General features: G+C 32.7%; 3 protein-coding genes across 6 annotated transcripts; 1 reads left to right on the plus strand and 2 right to left on the minus strand.

The window, feature by feature from the left end:
* Positions 1-576: 576 nt before the first annotated feature.
* On the plus strand, positions 577-7,867 carry LOC128681191 (uncharacterized). Of its 3 annotated transcripts, none has more exons than XR_008405945.1 (7): positions 578-887; positions 1,380-1,442; positions 2,230-2,346; positions 2,999-3,079; positions 4,693-4,748; positions 5,231-5,317; positions 6,780-6,828. XR_008405945.1 is itself a non-coding variant. In XM_053764915.2 (7 exons), exons 1-6 carry the CDS (start codon positions 817-819, stop codon positions 6,808-6,810), a joined length of 450 nt encoding a protein of 149 aa, XP_053620890.1. In that variant the 5' UTR covers positions 580-816; the 3' UTR covers positions 6,811-6,858; positions 7,771-7,867. The 3 variants fall into 3 exon arrangements, 2 of the variants coding, with proteins under 2 accessions (XP_053620891.1, XP_053620890.1); XM_053764915.2 differs by lacking the exon at positions 4,693-4,748 and adding an exon at positions 7,771-7,867 and having other exon boundaries at positions 580-887; positions 6,780-6,858; XM_053764916.2 differs by lacking the exons at positions 2,999-3,079; positions 4,693-4,748 and adding an exon at positions 7,771-7,867 and having other exon boundaries at positions 577-887; positions 6,780-6,858.
* A 1,045-nt stretch (positions 7,868-8,912) lies between these two features.
* On the minus strand, positions 8,913-14,107 carry LOC128681189 (uncharacterized). Its single transcript, XM_053764912.2, has 3 exons — positions 13,740-14,107; positions 11,245-13,532; positions 8,913-10,663 (listed from the first exon to the last, which is right to left on the minus strand). The coding sequence occupies exons 1-2, from the start codon at positions 13,768-13,770 to the stop codon at positions 12,376-12,378; spliced, it is 1,188 nt and encodes a 395-aa protein (XP_053620887.1). The 5' UTR covers positions 13,771-14,107; the 3' UTR covers positions 8,913-10,663; positions 11,245-12,375.
* A 513-nt stretch (positions 14,108-14,620) lies between these two features.
* Positions 14,621-18,397, minus strand: LOC128681190 (uncharacterized). 2 transcript variants are annotated; one of them, XR_010370249.1, is made up of 3 exons: positions 18,270-18,397; positions 16,089-17,966; positions 14,621-15,891 (listed from the first exon to the last, which is right to left on the minus strand). XR_010370249.1 is itself a non-coding variant. In XM_053764914.2 (2 exons), the coding sequence occupies exons 1-2, from the start codon at positions 18,298-18,300 to the stop codon at positions 16,795-16,797; spliced, it is 1,203 nt and encodes a 400-aa protein (XP_053620889.1). In that variant the 5' UTR covers positions 18,301-18,397; the 3' UTR covers positions 16,661-16,794. The 2 variants fall into 2 exon arrangements, 1 of the variants encoding a protein (XP_053620889.1); XM_053764914.2 differs by lacking the exon at positions 14,621-15,891 and having other exon boundaries at positions 16,661-17,966.
* Positions 18,398-22,439: the final 4,042 nt, after the last annotated feature.

Consider the following 22,439-nt stretch of genomic DNA (forward strand, 5'->3'; position numbering starts at 1 on the left):
TTTCGGAAAATTATATAGAAAAAAATGCGGGCGAATAATTTTATACAGATCACGTCTTTAACCGTTACGGAGTAGACAGAGCCAAAAGTTGTAAAGCTCGAACGCCTCGCTTGGCTATAAGTCTGTATTGAGATTAAAAAGCACCGTTTTAACATTTACGAAGTAGTAGGGATGGTACCTACTGACATTTTTTTATAAATGGACTACCGTCCCGCCCGGTTTCGATCGGGTAGGACCATAATAACAAAAGTAGTCTATGATACTTCTAAACGTTTTATCTGCCTCTGTGCCAAATATCATCAAAATCGGTTAAGTAGTTTTTATTCATTACAAACAACAAAACGGAAATACAAATCTTTACTCTTTATAATATCAGCCATAAAAAGGGTTAAACGATAGAAAAAAAGCTGGGTTCATACTTTCCTACCTTTAAATTTTGAATAGAATTGTAAATGACCCGTGTTCAATAAGGCTATAGCAGGCGGAGTTGCGGAAAACAGCTAAGACAAATTCATAGATATTTCACAACAGAACTTTTAATTACTCATAGAATCTTTTTCAAAACATTTTCTTTTACATGTTGACTGTGTCAAATTAACATGTCTCGTCAATAATTTAAAAATACAGTGATTTCATAGTTTACTTCACAAAATATATTTCAACAATGAAATAGACTCCTCAAACTCATATAATTATGTAAAAATGTAACTGGAATACACAAACAATATTACACATAATCATCAAGATCAGTAGTTTGTGTGAGCTGATCTTAATTTTTTTTTGTCTAACCGTTTCACCTATTTAATATTGGACAAAATGTTAGCGAAACTGAAAAAAATCGGCGTAAGCAGAGATCGAAAAGTTGACGAGTCAACGAGTAACAGCAGGTAATTTTTAAAAGCTATTTTCTTAATAAAACTCCTCTTCATAGTCGTATTTCCTCATGGCTGAGGGTCATGGAATTAATCACATTCAACGACAATAATTTTTTGGCAATATTAATGGAGTGGTTTGCCATTGCCTTCTCCATTTCACGACGTTAATAATTATCTTAAGTATAGGTCTCACGATGTTTTACTTCACCGGAAGCAAGTGGTGGTCGATTATAACTATTAAATATGAGTCAGATTGATGTACAAACTCATGTGACACGAGTGGTATTCTAACCTGAGACCTTTCAGTCCATAAAACGCATCATCGTTTACAGCCTTTCTTTTTCCACTGTTGGGAGTTGGCTTCTCGGTCTTGTGCAAAAACGCATAGATAAATTCTTAAAATTTGCCTGGCGCTGTACTGAAGATTGGTGAAGATTTTATTTGACTATCTATATTTCATACAGTGTATAAACCTCATATTATCAAAGGCATTTTTTGTTTCAGTCTATCAAATCTAAGATACGTGCCGGTGGAGAAGGGGAAATGGAATCTATTTAGAAAGAAAGAGTGAGTATATTTCACTATTCTATATTAAAATGTAAACGGTGATTTTCAAGTTTCAGAACATGACACGCATACTATACTAAGTTCTAGGGTTTATTCTTGCTCATCATCATCAGCTAAGGCTACAGCCGCGGGTGGTCAAGCAATTTTTTCCAACCGCTCCTATCCTTGGCCAGATTTCTCAGTCTCTGATTCTTATACTTTAGTATCGTGCAGCACTCCATCCAATAATCTGAGTTTCTGATATGAATGTGCAAGTAAAATAACGTTACGTCAATGTTTAATATACATCATTTTCGCTCTGCCAGTAGTCTCCGCCCGTCGGGTCTAGTATTTAGAACTATTTCACGTGTTCTGCCGTCTTCCATTCTGCATATCCTGCTCTTTGAAAGCACCTCATTTTAATGATACTATCGACATTCATCTCATGCGGGTTACACAATCGCCGAACAAAGATACCGACGGGAATATCTGAACATGTGTTAATTGACGTCTTTGGAGAAAAGGCTGCGGTGAAGTTTGTTGCCCCGCTTCTTCCTTTGGAAGTCGGCAGTAGACTTAATTTTAGATATTTTTTTGACACACAATCTCATCTGTAATTGAATAAAAAATTTAGAATTTTGAACATGGCGTGCTATGTATGAGAGCTTTTATTCTTCGCAACAAAAAACCAATAATGTATACCGAATCCGTCAAAGCTCGGCAGACTGTATCGCGATAAATATAGCCGGCATCATATTTGTCCTTTCTGCCTAGACCAGATTTAAAATATTGTTCATCGTTCATGCAGATTTGCACCTATACCAGCCTACCCTGTGAAGCCATTAAAAGGATGTCTGTGCGGAAATGATGGACCATGTAAGCAGAAAGTTTCGCCAGGAGGAGTCGTTATACACTACCCACAAAAGTAAGACGTTAAACGCTTCTCTATAGTCGCATAAAGTCCATATATCAAAACGTCCACAGTATTAAAATGTCCAATGTTACGTATAGAGGGCGAATTAGTGCTGGTTTGCCATTCACTTCTCACTATCGAATCGATTCGAAGTGAGACGCAGCGAACCATTGCAGTGTTGTTGTCGTTGCGTCACAATGGCGCACTGTGATTGGTTAGCTGTGTCTTACTTCGAATCGACTCGTTGGAGGGATATAAAACTATTATTTATTAAGTTCTTTTTACTAACGCATATATGGATGTATTTTTTTCGAAATAAAATTGATTTGATTGATTTGATAATAGTCGCAGATTATTGTAATTTTTGACGAGATCTTATTGAATTCAAGACGAGACAATAAAATTGTCCGTTGAGGAGTCCGTTGTGTGGGCCGATAGGTTACGCACGTCATAATAATGCATTGTCATCTAAACTACACGTGCATACACAATTTCAGCTCGATGTTTTGTATCTACAAAATATTTCTTGCATCTCTGCAAGAAATATTTTTTGGTCACACATCTCACTATCGACTATTGTGAATGTTGCTTAATCGCCACTATAGCAAGCCGAGAAAAAGTGTTAATTAAAAATGTGAAATTAACTATTCAATCATATTTTCAGAAAGAAAAAAACATTGCAAACGTTGACAGGAAACCTTTATAAGACCACTAATAGGAGTAACAAAAAAATCGTATCTCCCGCGTAAGTTTTATTTTTTTTTCTTTCTAAATATTTTATGCCAGCTCCACAATGTCACCGAACCCAGACACATGCCGACGTGAATGCGTGAACATTGCGTAGTTAGTGTATGAGTTTAATTTACCAGAAAGTAAAACTAGTTATGTATACCGAATCCTCCAAAGTTTGGCAAACTGTTCAGCGACAGTGTAGACCTGGCATTATAATATTATTCAAAACGGGTTTGTAACTGTAAATTTTTTTTTATTTGGTAAGATTCCGAAACGGCCTAGCATCTATTAAAAAAAGATTTAAGAAAAAAACTAAAGCAAAGAAAAGTCTAAGTGGAATGTTCATGTTTAACCCATTTATGTTCTCATAAGGTAAGTCTCAATCAGTATAAATAGCAAACATTATTGGTATTGTTTTTTACACGGTTTTCGGCGCTAGTTAGCTTATGGTCAAGACTGGGTCTCCACCAAAGATGTGCTGCGGTGCGGGCCGTAGAAGTGTTTCATACAATAAATAGTATTTTTAACCATTGGTTAATTTAATTATTCAAAACCCTGGGTTGGCCACGGTAATTTCTTAAATTTTAGCAAACGAAATTCTACAACTTTAAAACGAATTACAAACTTTTGTGTTTCATAATTGAATATCAATAATTTCCAGATAATTGTTCCTATAGGTTTGGACTTTGAGATAGAAATTTAAATATATATCTGTATTTAAATTTAATTAAACGTCGTGTTATATTATTGTATATGTATAAAATAATTCTTAAAAAGTTATTGCTGGTCTAAAAATGTCGCGAGTCCTTGTAAAGAAGCGCTTCTTGCTAATTTATAATTCTATTTGTACAGTCATATAGTTGTACAGTCAATAGCACATCACCAACCCAAATTCATGTGCTGTTGACAGTACGAAACCCAGCTAAACGGTCTGCTCCGCTTCGCACAGCTTTGGTGAAGTCCAAGCCTAACCGTCAATGAAATGTTTCGATATACGTTCTTAGATAAGAACTCCAAGTATTATTCCATTTTAGAAAACAGTTGGTGTGAGCAAAATTCAAAATGGCGACGAAAAAATTTAAAAATATAACCTGATATCAAATGATTCTAGAACATGGCTGTAATAAAAAATGGCAGTGCTCCGCAGCTTCTACACAACAGATTATATATAGCTGTTGGCAGAAAAAAAATATATATTTAAAATTCGAGATGAATGCACAAAAATCGAGGTTTGTGGTCTCACCCTAGAACAGTACCACTATATCCTATGAAGAGTATAAAAGCCTTGACAGTTTCATGGACAACAGGACTTCCAAAAGATTCACGTCAGGCAGGCCAGTCATTAAGACCATAGGTAAATCTTCAAAATGTTAAGGTTCATTTTGAAGTGGAATCCGGGCTTCCGAATATCATAGCCGTCCATGTAAATTTCTCATGAAGCTAAAGTTTAAAATTTAAGTAAATGTGACCGCTGTATGACACGTGACTATAACGCGTTGTCGATCTATCCCACTCATACGCCTTAAGTGTGACAGAAATGGGCGTCTATCATCTCTTGCGCCACGTACCTCTTAAGCTGATACTTCCGTTATTTTATTTCGACCTGATTTAGATTATAAATTTCAGACCTATCTCCAAATGGTACAAGATTTTTAGTAGACCCCGAGGCCGGTAAAATAAAGGTAAACAGCTTGTCAAAATTATCATTGTCTGTCTCATCAGTTTATGTTTCGGCTATGACGTCTGGAAGTCCGATGTCCTCTTATAAAATAACTTGAAATTTTGAAAGAGATTGTTTTGAGTAGGAACCAGTAAGTAAATGGCGGAGATTTCTGTCCAGCATTGGAACAACATAGGTAAGATATAAATAAGATAATTTATGAAAGTAATCCATATAGTTCTAGCCGGCTAAACCTAGTTGTAGCCGGCTAGACCTAAGTGTAGCTGGTCTTTGTTGACTACACTTAGATATAGCCTGTTTATGTTCGGCTAGACTTAGATTTAGCCGAAATGATAAAGGTAGAATTTAGCCTAGACCTACGTGCAGTAGGTCACAGATGGTTAAATGTAGTAATGCATTTAATCGGCTAAATCTAGGTGTAGCTGCACTTCGGGTTTTAGCCGTAACTTAAACATAGAATAAATAATACGTTTTCTGTTTCAGCTCACGAGGCCCGGTAAAGGTTGTACGACAGAAGAAATTCTTAGCCTGGAGAGTGGACAAAGTCAATCATAGCTCACCATTATTCAAGTAATTATATTACTGTGTTGTAATTGTAAAAAAACTGTATTGATGTATTGAGAAATGAATATTTCTAATAGAGCTTTATATACCCGCTTATGATAAGAGTTCAGAGCTATATGCAACGTATTACTTTTCTGGTATACACTGAGAAAAGAAAGTAGCAAATTCCCAAAAAAACTGTGCTATGTTAAGGCCCGAGCGTTATTCGAGGGCAGTGAACACACGAGTTGAGTAGTACTTCCTTTCAAATGATACTCAGTGCTCAATACAATATCTGACTAGAAGAATATCAAAAGAGAATTCGGAGCCAAGTACAGATTAACAAGGGTATAATTATAATTGTTTTAATGACTATGGTAGCTGCTATCTTTAAAATTTAACAAGAAAATATTTCAAAACATATAATTTGAATTTAGGGGATTTTTGGTGAGGAGATAGTTGGATAGTACTGTTTGTCGCGGGCAGAGCCACGGGTAATTAAGTATAATGATTGATTATTGTCCATGTATCAGAATAAGAATGTTTATTTGCAGCTTTAGAATATTACCTAAAATAGCATATAGGGTATTTGTACATCGAAGCTCTAACGCAAGCGATGTCCCGAAGGTCAGCTAGATTATTAATAGGACGTGATTTCAAGAAATCATGAATAGGTAATTGTTTATGCATTATTCAGTTACTAGCCCCACTGCTGGGCAATGGGCACCCTCAATTATTTTTGGCAAGTTATTCACTTTTTGCGGAATCTGTCCAAATCATCTCGCCATCTAGTTTTGGGCTTGTCCGGTCTCGGTTCTTGCTTATTGGGGATCCATACGGTGGTAATCTTTGCCCGGGAGTGGTTTGGCAATTGATGGATTATTTTTTTCATTCAACATTTAGTAATAACGTTTTTGTCGGTCGGAGTTATTTCCATGTCTTTCCATCTACAGCCATCATTTTGACCTCTCTATACGACACCGCCCTTGATTATTCATATAAGTTCTTTGCGTTGCTGTTCCTCTTTTCGCTTCTATTTTGACTTTAATAATTAGAGTTTTAATCAGATTAACATAATCACGACTGGACTTTAAAACTTTTAATAGCCTTCTTTTTTTATTTACAAGACATCTAACCCAAAATCAAAAATCAAAATCAAATCATTTATTCAGAAATTAGGCCTTCGCAGGCACTTTTCATGTACATATTCTGAGTGTAATTATATTTACCAAAGCTACAAACTACTAGTATTTCGGAACGACCAATGCTGAGAAGAAATGCCGAAAGAAATTCAAATAGTGTTGGTCCCTATTATGCCAGAAGGGCTTACCATTTTTTAAATATAAATTTATGTATAATTTTTTATCAGTAATATAACAATGTAAGTACACAATACGGTACATGGTCAAAAGGTATACTGAAATATATTATGATTGTGATTATGAAGTGCTGATGAAAGGAAAAAATAAAAATATTTCTTCTATTTCAGAGTCCGCAGAGCACCCTTCAGCCAGTTGTGATTGCAGAACATGTCGAGTCTTTATCCGAACTGTGTCAAATTAAGGAATGTAAGTTTAATATCTACCCATATTATAAGTTACAATGGTATACATTGCATTACGAACTGATAAGTATATAGTACTGTAATTATGTATATATATTCCACCTGTGAAAATGGAATCATTCATTGTGATGACGATAGAGATCTTGGTACAGTCGACAGCACATCAACCTACTCAAAAACATTGCAAACTCTCCGTTATTACCGCGTCATTATTATTAGAGGTTCATGCGGTACACAACGTGAGAAAATTTCAATTGTATGTTTAGTAACTAGAACTCCAGTTATTAAACATACAATTTCAGTCACGATAGGTATACTATTACAGTTTAAACTTTCAATGTCTGTTTCCCAACAATTTGATTTTTAAATGCGAACATTATTTTCTTTCCAGTTAACGTGAATGCAGTTAATTGTTTTTTTATTTTATTCCATATGGTCAACCAACTATTTAACTGTAGTAACCTAAGGGTTGTAGGTAACAATGTACCTAAGTTAGGTAACCTAACAATGTAACTCACATTGTTCCACAGCATATAGGACCACTCCGTATCCTGCCGTGGACGTCGTACGAGGCGACTAAGGGATACAAAGCCTTAACAGCTGATAGGCAGCGATAGCGTTCACAAAGTGGGTTAACGTTTAAAATCATAGCCAAATGTTCCAAATTTTATGGCAATTTTTATACGCCAACCTTGGGTATTGAGGCGTCACAGCCTTTGAATGACTGTATGACTGAACTGAATGAAACCGGAACACGAGATGATGAAAAAAGGGATTAGGTCAAATATATTACTATGTAGTTTACTACATTTGTAAACCAATTGATTGCGAGCACAACATTTGTCAATATTACATTTTGTTGTGAACCTGAATATTTTTGTTACAAAATCGGAATTTATTTTTTGTTCTATTTCAGATCCATTGTGCCGAATGCCGGGTCAAATTGTTGAATTAATTGTGTTAATTACACCCAGAGACTATGTAGATACTCAAATAAAATTATTATAAATTAATTTTTAGTTTTAATTCTCTCTCCAAGATTGGCATTAATAGCCATTTAAACGTCCCCACTGTTAGGCACTGGTCTTCCTCCGGATGGATTATACAGGCTTACTGGTATCAAACTACTACAAGACAAGACTACTTGGGTACATCAATACAAGCAACTTTTATTCTACGACTTTTCGTGATATTTTTTTTTTCATATAAAAAAATACAATCTAAATTGCGATTCTACACATCTTATCTAAATTGCGATTTTAAGTCGTTTTTGAAATATTCACAATTTTATAAAAATGTATTGTGTTCGCGAGTTCTAAGTTCGCGGCGAATAATTTAATTTGTACAGTTTCTGATGAATGGGTACTAAATCTAAAAAAAACAGCCGAAATTATATTCCATCCAATCAAAAGTCTGATTTCGTCAGAAAAAAAACACCCTATAATTTATTCTGATGAAAAAGGAATCTGACAAAATGTGTCTTAAATCGTATAGATAAGTATATCTAGATTATTGTAAAGGAAGAGGTCAAAAACAGGGATAATCCCATTTTAACCAAGCAAATTCTTTTACGCAGCCAATGTAAATCAGCAGTTTTCCATTGTGCTAAAAACCTCATTTTCTTCCCAACATAATTAAGTAACAAAAGCTAAGTAATTATGCAACGAACGAAACAATCTACTAGACGTTATGATGTAAACCCCTAGAAGTGGCTCTAGTGAGACTAAACTCATGAAGTTGAAAAATGTTCACGCTCGAATCATACTTACATTTACAATACAAAACAATAACAAACAAGTTGATTTAAATCCTTTTTCCCTTTTATCCATACTTATATTATAAATGTTAAAGTCTTTATGTTTGTTCCGCTTTCACGGCTAAACAGCTGGATCGATTTTGATAAAACTTGCAGTTATGCATGTAGTTAAAGACGTGAATTAAAATATAGGCCAATCCCTAATGATTTATAAAGGCGAAAGTCATAAAAATTCACGTGGGCGAAGGTGAAGGTCAAAATCTAGTTTTGTCATAAGTAAGCAATGATTAAAATCGAGAGGATTCACAAGATTTTAATTTATTACACCAAAAAGTAGCATATTTCTGTTCCAGTTTTTCTGTGATCTTGTCATTATTTTGTAGTGACACTGTCGTCGCCGGGTTAATTCTATTAAAAGATTAACAAACCACCGTGCTAGATTGCGCACATGTAAATGCTAAGGCGATGCAATTATCATTTTAAATAATGCATTAGACATGTAAACGCATAGACTGGTAAATAGTTCTTATCGTCCGATCGTTACGACGTTGGACCACGGGTTTTTGGTGGGATTGATTAATAATGAGTACAGATTGAATAACTTGTAAAAAAATAAGTTATATGAAGCAATATAGTATACTAAAGAACATAACAACATACATTACACCACCAGTGATCACTATCACTCACCTATTGACATCTAAAATTGTTTTAGGAATTCAAATATTATTTGTATCGTACAAAAAATATTAAAATTCTTAGATATTACATACCTAATTATATATTACATATATTAGTCATTTTATTTCAGTAAACATTTATCTATAAATTTTTTTATCTGATATCAAGTTCCGGAATCGCCTAAAAGTTTTATCAACATCATAGTATTGACATATTAAAGCAATTTGTCTCTTGAAATAATCCAAAAGATCTCTATTAAAATAACTGATAGCTACCAATATGTCATCTATTATGACTACAGTAATATCACCCACAACTGTATCATCGATTTTCTCGTTAACCCATCTAGAGTAAATTTTAGCCATATTGTTCCATCCCACTTTACTGGTATCAGTCGGTTTCATATATCTGTCTAATATTGTTATTATTTCAATCGTAGGTATTATATATCCGGAAGTCTCTATACCGCTACTCTCAATAGGTTTTGTTGGATTCATTAGTATTTCCATAGCCGTATGAAATGTATCTCTTATTTTATCATCACTCCACGTCTCATTATAATCAAGAATCTTGTAAAAACTCACCATTGTAGTATCATCCATAATATTGCTTAAGTCTGTTACAAATAAAATATTTTCAATGAAACTTTTTTGCACCTTCATTTTAGTAATATTCGTAGAATGAGTTAACATGAAAGCTAAATTTGCTAAATACGTTGAAAATCTTATTTCACTATTGCAGATATTGTAATTCATACAAATGTATTGTAGGTGAAGATATTTGGTCTCGTTAATATGTTTATCTATATATTCACTTGTATTGCTTCTAATTCCCAAGTTATGACTTTTGTCTAATTCGTATAACAAATTGTTCTTTAGTCTCTGTAAAATATTATCTGATGTCCTTAAAGTATTCAACATAAATTTCTGTAACCCAAATCGTGTCCGTATTGTGTGGTCTAGTGATTCATTCAGATATTGGCTAAATTTTACTTGATACATAACAGCTAACCGCTTTACTTTTGATTTTAGTCTATTGTCCACATGATCATTGATTTTCTTTAAAGTTCTAAGAGATCTTTTCAAGACTTTGCTAGTGAAATTATTTAAATCTTCAATTTCTTTAATTTTATAAGGTTTTGTTTCTCGAAAATTTGCATCATTGAGTAACTTTTTAATTAGCTTTCTACTGTTTTTTAGATCTCTCTTTGTCATTTTATTAGAATATTCTGACGATGAATCGCTATATTTATTGTTATCTTTTCTCTTGTTACCGCTGGATGTGGATTCATCTAAATTAGCATTAATATCAAAATTTATGATCCCTTGAATATCAATATTCACACCTTTAATAATACTTATACAGAATGGATCTAAAAAAATATAATGAAATTAAAAAAAGACTTTAAAAAATCCAATATCAATAGATACAACACCAAGGAAAAAATATGGAGCATAGTGATTATGAAGCAGGTGAATAACTAGAACATTATTAATATTTCCCGGGCGTTTTTGAATATAAACAAGCAGTTTGGGTAAGAGACGACGAGCATAATAATAATTCTTAGTCAATTTGATTATGTTAGCACACTGCCTTCTCATTTTGGGCGTTGTTCAAAATGGCGTTATTGATATCGCTCAATACTTGACTCATAACATAAATATGCTCACATTAAAATGTGCAAATAAAAACTGCTAGTCACTTTAAAATATCATAGCTATCTCGCTAATTTCTCGTGACTCGTATTTATGTATAACAAGCGGCCCGTCGTTTTCTCGCGTAAAACCATACCATAATATATAAATGCATCTAAATCTTCAGAAATCACACTATTTATCGGTGAAAACCGTTCAAAAATCCGTATGGTAGTTGTCGAGTTTATCGCGTATATAGAGAACCAGGAAGACGAGACAAGGGACTACTTTTTATATCTAAGGAAAGAATAAAACTTACAAAATAGTAGTAAAAATGTTGCAAATTGCATGTTACACCTTGCACCATCACTTTTTTTCGATCAAGAAGTTACGTCAATAACATTTATTATCTTTGTTTTGTATCTAACTTAAAAGAAGCGAAATTTTAATGACAATTTGAATAGTCATGGTTACTAAATTTGATTTTCCTAAGTACATGTATGAATTGTTTAGAGGTTGGTCGTCCAATATTTTACTTTACGTATTACAATAATAGTTGTAAAATTTTTACGACACATTTTATTTGAAAGTAGAAATTGTTTTGAATAATACAAACACGTTTATTCTAGTTATAACTATACGAATAAAACAGAAAATACTTTTAAAAAATTAGTGCTTTTCTTTACTTTTTAATTTTTAAGGAGTGTAGACTCCTTTTGCACTTCGCACGATCTTTGGCATTCTTGTAGTCAAACCATTAACACACATATTATTCTCCTTGACATCGTCAAGCCATTTTTGGGCTTGCCCAAGTATACTTGCAAGTTGGTTCCATAGTCACTAAATCTAAATTTGATGGGATCCTGAAGAAATCTAGGGAACTCTTCGAATTTTATAGGTTTACTTGTACTGATTTCAATATTTTTCACAATTGCCATCCATTAATGGTCTCAGTATTGGCAATATGCTATTACACGAATACTTAAAAGTTGCATAGACCGATTAGATTTTTTTTTCATTATAGATATTTCTTTAATTCCATAATTACCAGACCAAGATTTGATGATGAGATCCTGGAGAAATCGAGGAAGTCTACAAATTACTTATAAAATTTAGAGATTTACATATATTTTATAGTTACTTGAGTAATTGCTTCCGAAAAGCAACATTTGGTGGGGGTGTAGCTGAAGAACGATAAATGAAGACCATAAATGGCTTAATTAGTTTCAATATTGGTACTCGATTACATAAAGATGAGTCGGCCAATTTTGTTTTTTTTTAAAGGTTATACCCAAAAGGTTATATACCTTATTTATTATTTTATTTTTATAAGGTAGAAACAACTCGAATTATTAAAAAAATCACAACTTAAGTACATAATTATTTCTACAAAACATGTATTTGTATTTATAGTCATTGTATTATGTGTAGATGTGTATTTCATAATGCGTTATTCAGTTTTTGATACTTTAGGATATATGGCTTTGAAGTCCTTTTTCATCTGATCGCATGTAGCTGGATCCATTAAGTCAACCCCTTTTTCCATATGGCTGACCAATCGCTGTGCAATTTGTAATATATCGCTTCTCTTCCCATCACGCCATTCTTTGAAACTGTCAATGATTTGACTCCATTCCAATTTGTTATGTCGAGTAGGTTGTAAAACCATATCAAAAGTATCTAATATATTATTAACTGCTTGTATTGGTACAGTGAGCGTGGACATAGATACTCTCATCTCCCTTAGAATCGGCAAAGGTTTATTTCTGTTTACAAAAATATTTTTCAATATTATAATTGCTGGTTTCATTGCCCATCCGTCCATAAATTCCATATTATTTATAATTTTCTTGAACTTTGCTTCTGTGCTTTTATTCATTACTTTGCTGACATCAGTTTCTTTTAAAACTTCAGTTAAAGCGTTATTAGCTATTTTTAATTGTGACAATTCTAATGCCGCCATTATTGATGTGAATTCACCCAGAAAAGATGAGAAACTTTTGTCGCTTCTGCAGATGTGATATCGTTGACAGATATATTTGTATTCCTTTTTGTTATTTCTGTCAATTTCTTTAAGAATAGTTTCTTCTACATTGCCTCCGGGGCCTTGTTTAAAAGTGTTTAACAAAAAATTATTAGTAAGTCTTCGTAAAATATTAGTAGAAGTTTGTATTGTATTTAATATGAACTTTTGAGTTCCTGATCCTGTCCTCAACGTGTGACTGAGAGAATCATTGATGAATTGCATAAACTTCCATTTATATGCTTCTTCTGAAAAGTTCGCTTTTGATCTAAGATTTTTGTCCAATCTTCGATTGATTGATTTAATTATTTTTATGGAATTTTTAAACACATGGCGGGCAAAATCTTCTACATCTTTGATGTCTTCTACTTTCTTAGGTTTGTCTGTGTGACTATTATGTTCACTTTCATTTACATCGGTAACGTTTTCTCTTCGATGTTTCGATGTTTTTTTCTTTTTTCCAGCTTGACTTTTTCTTAGAGGATTGTCTTCAATTGAATGTTCGTCACTTATCTTAACTTCTCTTGATAGAACAAGAGACCCTTCAACATCAACATTGGTAGTTTCGATAAAACATGGGATACCTGTTAAGTAAAAAAGGTTTTTATATAAAATATTCACCTCACGATTAGGATAAACAAGTTTTAAATAAAGACAAGTTGGTCTAACAGGATCCAAAACTGCCCAACGACCCTATATATTGTTAATGATTGATTGACGCATAATTGCTTAAATGTATAAAATTAGAAATCTCAAAAAAAAAGTATTTTATATTAAAGTTTAAAACTTACAAAATAATATCAAACATATCATGCATCGCATACTTCATTTAATTTTATTATACTTTGAAATACTCTAAAAAATACATAAACTTAATTCAATACAACCATATACTTCGATGTAGATCGATAAATATAATAGTTAAAAATTTATGACAAATTTTGTTTGATAGTCAAAAGTATTTTCATTCAAACTAAGTACGAATAAAAGCCATTTCAGAGTATTGGCACAGTATATATCAAATATTTTCCTCCAATTTTGTAAAGCTGAAAACTCTGCGGCGTATGCGTTCGCGTATCAAATTATTCTAGTACATATATAGTGCAGTACCATTGTGTGATGCATACGTATTGTGTGTACACTGGCCTTTATATTTGAATGTACTATAGATGACGAATCGATTACAACATGTCTATGTAGGAAGTGGTAATCTTAGAAACCAATCAATCGATTTTCAAATTCAAAATACAAATCCACTTTTATATCTCTGCTTGAGCGATGAATTGTAAAATTTAAAATATGCAAAATGGCAGCTAGGTGATTTCGATAATACTTATTTGATATAATTATTATTAGAACATAACCTAAAGTATCAAAGAGAACCTGAACCTGAACTTGACAGAGAAGAGAGACAATTTGCATTTCCAAAATTTTTTGTGTTTATTTTTTATGCTGACCCCGAGCCACTAACAGCAAGCCAAGATGATGAGAGCGAGAGGAAGAATAAAATCAGTTAAAAAAACTAACGTTAGTTGAAATATGTGTATATCAAAGTTATCACTGTCTTTACACGATTATTTTAACACGATAAATGTATCAAGCTTTACCTCAAATTGGTTCATGGATTAAAATAATTACTGTATTGTATTGTATAGTAGTAAGGTAAAAGAAAATATTATAATTTAGAGTAATTATATTTTATTTCAATAAACGTATATATATATAACGATGTTTATGTGATATCGAGCCTCGGCATCACGTCTTAGTCATAATCTATCTCATAGTATTGGCAAATGATAGCTATTTGTCTCTTGAAAAACTCCAATGTTTCTTTTCTCATCTTATGTATACCATCTTCTATTTCCTCAAATATGGCTTTAGTAATGTTGTCAATTACATTGTCGCTGATTTTTGCGTCTATCCATTCAGAGTACACTTTTTCAATACAGCTCCATCTCGATTTTGTGCCATTACTAGGTGGAATACACTTGTCTAATAATGTAATTATTTCAAACAAAGGAACTATATGTTTCGCAAACTGTGTCCCGTTAGGTGCAACAGGTTTTGTTGGATATACTAACATATGAAAAACCATGATAAAGGTGTCTCTTATTTTATTGTCACTCCACATCTGCATAAAGTTAAGAACCTGGTAGAAATTTTGCATTGTTGTTTCATTCATATGTTTGCTAACATTAGCCTTAGATAAATAATTCACGAACGAATTTCTTTGTACTTTCATTTTAGTAATATTCATAGAATGTGTTACCATGAAAGCTAAATTTGCCAAAAACATTGAAAAACGTACATTACTCTCGCAGATATTGTAATTCATACAAATATATTGCAGTTGAAGATATTTGGTCTCGTTGATATGATTATTTATATATTCACTTGTATTGCTTCTAATTCCCAAGTTATGACTTTTGTTTAAGTCGTAGATTAAATTGTTCTTTAGCCTCTGTAAAATATTATCTGATGTCCTTAAAGTATTTAACATAAATTTCTGTAATCCAAATCGTGTCCGTATTATGTGGTCTAGTGATTCATTCAGATTATGGCTAAATTTTACTTGATACATAACAGCTAACCGCTTTACTTTTGATTTTAGTCTATTGTCCACATGATCATTGATTTTCTTTAAAGTTCTAAGAGATCTTTTCAAGACTTTGCTAGTGAAATTATTTAAGTCTTCAATTTCTCTAATTTTGTAAGGTTTTGTTTCTCGAAAATTTGCATCATTGAGTAAAATGTTTATTAGCTTTTTTACATCTCCCTTTGTCATTTTCTTTGAATATTCTGAAGACGAATCGCTATATTTTTTGTTATCTTTCCTTTTGTTACCGCTGGATGTGGATTCATCCAAATCAGTATCAATATTAAAATGTATGATCCCTTGAATATCGACATTCACGGCTTTAATAAAACTTATACAAAATGGATCTAAAAAAATATTAATGGAATTGAAAAAAACTTAATAAAGTTCCAGTAAACATCACATTGATTAGTGAAATCACACTATGTAATGATGAAAAACTTTCAAATATCCATGTGTTTATGAGTTCATCGCATTGATACAGACAGCTTGACAGACGAGACTTCTTTTCATAATATGTAAGGATTATAAGCATAAAACTTACAAAACAATAATAAAAATATTACAAAAAGCATGTACACCATCACTTTCTTTAGATCATAATACTGCATCAATTAAATTTATTTTTTGTATTTTTGTCTAAAATTTAAAAGACATGAAGTTTTAATGATGCTTGAATAGACACCATGGTTACTAAACCTAAATTCTTGAGTAACAGGTATACATTGTGAGGTTAATCGTCAAATATGCTACAGTTTATATTACGGTAACAATTGTAAAATCTTTACGACAGGTTTTATTAGAAAGTGTAAATTGTTTTGAACAATACAAATATGTTTATTTCAATGCATAACCATACGAATGAAATAGAAAATACTTGAGAAATGCGTTTGATCCATTTCAGAACAATTACTAGTACTGCTGAAAGCTGACGTAAAATATATTCTTTCTATGTACACAATGTAATGTATCTACAAAATTAAACCCAATTCAAAATAAAATATTTACATCACAATTAATGTACCATTTCGGCTTTAAAAATAATCATAATATCATGAGTACATCTCATTTTTTATTATTATTTGCAAGTATGCTGTACCGATTAATATTGTTAACTGGTATTTCAAAGCAACTGCATTTATTTTTTAATTATTATTATTAAGAAGAAACTCAAATATTTGAAAAATAACAATTTATGTATAAATTTATTTATAACAAAACATATGACCAGATTTTGTATTACATATGCATCACTGAGTTTTTGATACTTTTGGATATAAGGCTTTGAAATCTTTTTTCATCTGCTCGCGTGCAGCTGAATCCATTAAGTCAACCCCTTTATCCATATGGCTGACCAATCGCTGTACAATTTGCAATATATCGGTTCTCTTCCCATCACGCCATTCTTTGAAACTGTTATTGATTTGACTCCATTCTAATTTGTTATGTCGAGTAGGTGGTAAAGCCATATCAAAAGCATCTAAAATATTATTAACTGCTTGTATTGGTACAGTGAGCGTGGACACAGATACTCTCATCTCCCTTAGAATCGGCAAAGGTTTATTTCTGTTTATAAAAATATTTTTTAATATTATAATTGCTGGTTTCATTGCCGATCCGTCAATGATTTCTAAATTATTTATAGTTTTCTTGAATGTGGCTTCTGTGCTTTTATCCATTATTTTGCTAACATCAGTTTCTTTTAAAACTTCGGTTAACGCGTTATTAGCTGTTTTTAATTGTGACGAATCTAATGTCGCCATTATTGAAGTGAATTCACCCAGAAAAGATGAGAAACTTTTGTCGCTTCTGCAGATGTGATATCGTTGACAGATATATTTGTATTCCTTTTTGTTATTTCTGTCAATTTCTTTAAGAAGAGTTTCTTCTACATTACCTCCGGGGCCTTGTTTAAAAGTGTTTAACAAAAAATAATTGGTAAGTCTTCGTAAAATATTATTGGAAGTTTGTATTGTATTTAATACAAATTTTTGTGTTCCTGATTCCGTCCTCATCGTGTGACTGAGAGAATCATTGATGAATCGTATAAACCTCCATTTATATGCTTCTTCTGAAAAGTTCGCTTTTGATCTAAGATTTTTGTCCAATCTTCGATTTATTGATTTAATTGTTTTAATTGAATTTTTGAACACATGGCGGGCAAAATCTTCTACATCTTTGATGTCTTCTACTTTCCTAGGTTTATGTGTGTGATTATTATGTTCACTTTCATTTGCATCGGTAACGTTTCCTCTTAAGGTGTGTTTCGATGTTTTCTTTTTTTTTTTTCCAGATTGACTTTTTCTTAAATAATTAAAAGGATTTTCTTCAATAGAAAGTTCGTCACTAATCTTAACTTCTGTTGATAGAGCAATAAATCCTTCCACATCAACATTAACAGTTTCTATAAAACATGGAATATCTGTGAAATATAGAAAAATTAACAACGCTTCTATTGTGAACTCTTCCCATGGTTGATTGAAAATTATTTCTATGTAAATGTCGTAAGACTTAGTGCATGACAAGCATCTAGGTTGGACGTTAACAAGTTAAAAAATAATGACTTATTGATCTAACAGGTCCAAAAACCGCCTAACGACCCTATATATTGCAAACGGTTTTAAAATGTTTACAAATAAATGTTTTATCTATCTATCTATCTAACGGTTTTAAATGATGATTTAATAATCTCAATTAATTAAAAAATGTTTAAGTCTAAACTTACAAAATAATATCACACATATCTTGCACCGCATACTTCATTTATTATATTTTAGAGTATCTTATAAAATACATAAACTTAATTCAATATAACTATATATATATACTTTGTGGTCGCTCGTTAAATGTAACTGTAAAAATTTTACGGCAAATTTTATTTCAAAAGTATTTTGGATAGAAATAAGTGCGGATTATAACATATTTATTTCAGAGTTTTGGCACAGTGTATATTTCCACAATTTTTATAAAGCCGATACAAAATGGATACGTGTGCGTTCGTGTAATGTACATGGAATAGGCATTTGCAATAATTATTTCATCTTGTTGTAGATGTGTGTAGTGCATTACCATCCTGTGCTGCATACGTATTGGGTGTGTATTATTACCCTTTATTTTTGAATTTAATGCATGCATGCGAAGGCTACGTGTCTACGTAGGCAGGAAGAGGTAATTACTTTTTACCTTTTATTCCGTTATTCCTACTCCATGAAGCTTCAAAATCGAAAGAAGTTAACTATTCACATTAATATTATAAATGTGAAAGTGTGTTTTTGTGTTTATTTGTCCGTCTTTCTCGCCAAAACGGAGCAACAGATTGAGATGATTTTTGCTGTGGAAATATTTGGAGAGTTGAAGAGTATCATAGACTACTTTTTGCCGCTGGCGGAGTCACGGGCAACAGCTAGTACATGCTATATTTTACATGAAAATGCTAATTGACGTTTTTATTTCAATATCCAGGGCCAGAATTATCTGAATCGCTCACAAATCACCAGCATTGTATTTATTGGCGGAATCAGATTAATGTCCAAAATAATAGTAGCCTGAACAATTATCAGTTATCACGATATTTGAGGCAAATGGACAATCGATTCGTTTCCATCCGATTATTCCATTGTTTATAATTGCAAAATGCGAGCTAAATGTGACCATGTTTGTTAAATGAGTATAATGAAAATGATAAAAAAAGTTACTACGATTTCTGAAATGTCTTTCTACAACTTCCGCTTGTCCTATATTGTTGGAATTTTCTACATCGCTACAGTTTCCATGAGGAATTATTATTTCAGAAGAGAATTTATTATTTTAAGACCAGATGATGCACTCAGGGTCGGCTTCCAACGAGGGTGCTCCTCAACATCACCCTGCCCGGACATAATTTTTTTCGTCACAATACAATAAATGAATGAAACAAAACCTTTCAGACGGCAATAAAACCTTAAAGAAAAATCATTGCGAGCTTTATTTAAAACCAGCTAACACTATTGATTTAAAATCTAAAATTCAGTCACATATGCTATTTTGGAGCGAATTTAAACGTGCAGTTTCGGTCAGATCTAAATGAAAGAAATTTGTGTCTGCCCTTTGTTCCGACAGGGGCCAATGCTAATCCCAACTAATATTATAAATGTGAAAGCAAGCTTGTTCACAGCTCTCTATCCACTCAACCTATCTTTTTGAAATTTTGCATACATGTAGTTTGAAGTATGATTAAGGAGTTAGGGTACTACTTTTATCCCGAAAAAAGAAACTGCTCCTGTGCTAGTTTAGGAATGAAAAAGTCGGACTCGCCCATGAAGGGTTCCGTAGCAGCAAGTAACATAACATAAAAGTTCTTGTTGATCGATTTTTATATATTTGCGTTCATTGAAATTTGAAGGTTTACGATTTATGACGTATAAAAAGAAACTTACTATATCTCATTCAAACCAATTTTCGGTGGGTGGTCTCTGCAGGTGGTGGTCGTATAACAACCAAATCATCAAAAGATTGCGATATACTTCTAGAAAACGTTTATCGAACAATTGATATCCAATTAGCATGTTTAATAAATTGGTAATGTTATACCCCAACTATAAAGGGTTGCCACGACCTTCTGTTCGTAATGATGTAGAAGCTATGGAAGTGATCATTACAAGCTTTTATTTTTAACCCTCGACGCAAAAAGAGGGGTATTATAAGTTTGATCGCTAAGTGTGTCTGTCTGTGTACGTGACACCGTAGCTTATGAACGGGTTAACCGATTTGAATGGGGTTTTTATTATTTGATAGCTAATTTGTATGCGGTGGTTCTTAAATATGTTTGATCAAAATCGGTTCAGCCGTTCAAAAGTTGTAGCGAATTTCACTCAATTTTGAAGCAGATATTTTCAATCGATTGAGCTGAAATTCTGTACTCACGTTTAGTTTAGATGACAATGCATTGTTATGATAAGCATGACCTGATGGTGCACCCAGGAACAGCTCCAGATGTGGGAACTCATTAACGATTTACTGCATGGACCATGATATTTTTGTCACGCATTAATTATACGGTATGATCTCTCTGAAAACAATAAAAGTTTGTGTCATGACATTTTTCTAAAAAAAAACTTATTACGCTTGTTACAGCTATTGCTGGTGCCATCAGTTTTGTGAACTTACACAAAAAATAGGTCGTTTCCAGTATTTCTGTCTCCGCCAACTTTAATAATTCTCTTTATTGCGTTTGTAGGGCCTGTTCTAATTGAGGCAGCGCGCGAAAGAGATGGAAGATGGTTCAATCTGTGTGGTGAAATGCTAGTTTGCAATTTTGGCTACAGATTATAACGCACAAATTGATGGCGCGGTATAGCGTCACCACGTAAATTCGATTTTTTTACATCATAATTTAGAGTGTCCAGTTTCCTTTCCTTACATGTGCTGTGGCATTGGTTTTTGCTAAATTTGTTATCTATACTATTACTATAAAGACGTAAGCGTTTGTGAGTTTCTGAGTTTGTATGTTTGAGGCGGGTAATCCGATTACCGGGAACCGATTTCAAAAATTCTTTCACCATTAGAAAGGTACATTATTCAAGATTGCTATAGGCTATATTTTATCTAAAAATTCCCAGGGGAGCGAAGCCCCGGGCAACATCTAGTCTATTATAACTTACTAGCTGCGTCTCGGGGCTTCGTTCCCGAGGGAATTTTGGGATTTCCAGTAAGTATGTGTTATTCTAGGTTGTATTCTACCCGTGTACCAAATTTCATAACAATCCGTTATATTATATATTCGATTGTGCGTGAAAGAGTAACAAACATCCACACCTCATACATCCTCACAAACTTCACATTACATTTTTACAAATGTATTAGTAGGGACTTATTATGTTAATACTTTTTTTTAAGAATTCCATTTATTATCATGCTTAATATAAAACTAAATAATTACATAACATAATTTTTGAAATTTTACCACTTAATAATTGGTTTTCTTTAAGTTACTTGTCCGTCTTTGTGTTACAGACCTTTTTTATTTTATTTTTAATTTAATTATCAAAATTATTAAATCGTATACAGAAAAGTATCCGCCACAAGCTTCGTCAAAATATATAATAGTAAAATTCGCAAGAAACTTCGTCAAAATGTTTACATGAAGTCTTTGTTATGTTTTCTATAACTTATTACGTTTGGCTACGTACGTACGTCGCTTTTTCCCGCGGCTTCGCTCGCGTATATTTTTCCGGGATGAAAGGTACACTATGTCCTTCTCCATACTTCAAACTACATGTATGCAAAAGGATTGGTTGAGTAGATAGAACTTGAAGCGATACAAACTTACTGTAGCAATTCAAATATTATTTAAGACTAGTTAGGATAATGTTTGCGTACTATATGTGAAATATAACACAACTATGGCAATCACTAATGAGCCTAATTTTCGGAAATCACGGCTGAATCACAACGTAACGGTTGGCCATTGGAAATTTGCTCGACCATTTCATTGCGCGCACTTCTCTCCGAATCATTCTACATATTTTAAAATCAATTCAGATAATTGTGTGTCATATAAAAATGTTCCGACTTCAATTTGAAACGGGAACGGGGCTCTTCAATGAATTGTATTCTTGAATAATAATTTAAAGGAATTATTTCATTTTTACGAAACTCGTTACAGTGATATGTGCGTTTGTTAGTTTGTATGTTTGAGGCGGGTAATCTCCGAAACTACCGAACACATTTAAAAAATTCTTTCATCATTAGAAATCAAGATTGCTATAGGCTATATTTTATGTCAAAATTCCCACGGGAGCGAAGCCCCGGGCAACATCTAGTAGAGTATAAATATGTACCAATAGAGCGCTAATATTGCAGTTACGCCTTTGTGTAGAGCCAGAGCAGCTGTTCTATAGATTTTATGTACAAATGT

The sequence above is a fragment of the Plodia interpunctella genome, chromosome 26 (assembly GCF_027563975.2).
Source record: "Plodia interpunctella isolate USDA-ARS_2022_Savannah chromosome 26, ilPloInte3.2, whole genome shotgun sequence".
NCBI classification, from domain to species: Eukaryota; Metazoa; Arthropoda; class Insecta; order Lepidoptera; family Pyralidae; genus Plodia; species Plodia interpunctella.

Excerpts from the sequence above, each read along its gene's own strand:
- LOC128681191 (XM_053764915.2), top strand. The coding sequence starts at position 817 with ATGTTAGCGAAACTGAAAAAAATCGGCGTAAGCAGAGATCGAAAAGTT. Across the intron at positions 888-1,379 it reads GAGTCAACGAGTAACAGCAG|TCTATCAAATCTAAGATACG; the intron begins GTAATTTTTAAA and ends TTTTTGTTTCAG. Across the intron at positions 5,318-6,779 it reads CATAGCTCACCATTATTCAA|AGTCCGCAGAGCACCCTTCA; the intron begins GTAATTATATTA and ends CTTCTATTTCAG.
- LOC128681189 (XM_053764912.2), bottom strand. The coding sequence starts at position 13,770 with ATGCGATGCATGATATGTTTGATATTATTTT. Across the intron at positions 13,533-13,739 it reads GATATGTTTGATATTATTTT|GTATCCCATGTTTTATCGAA; the intron begins GTAAGTTTTAAA and ends TTTACTTAACAG.
- LOC128681190 (XM_053764914.2), bottom strand. The coding sequence starts at position 18,300 with ATGCGGTGCAAGATATGTGTGATATTATTTT. Across the intron at positions 17,967-18,269 it reads GATATGTGTGATATTATTTT|ATATTCCATGTTTTATAGAA; the intron begins GTAAGTTTAGAC and ends TATATTTCACAG.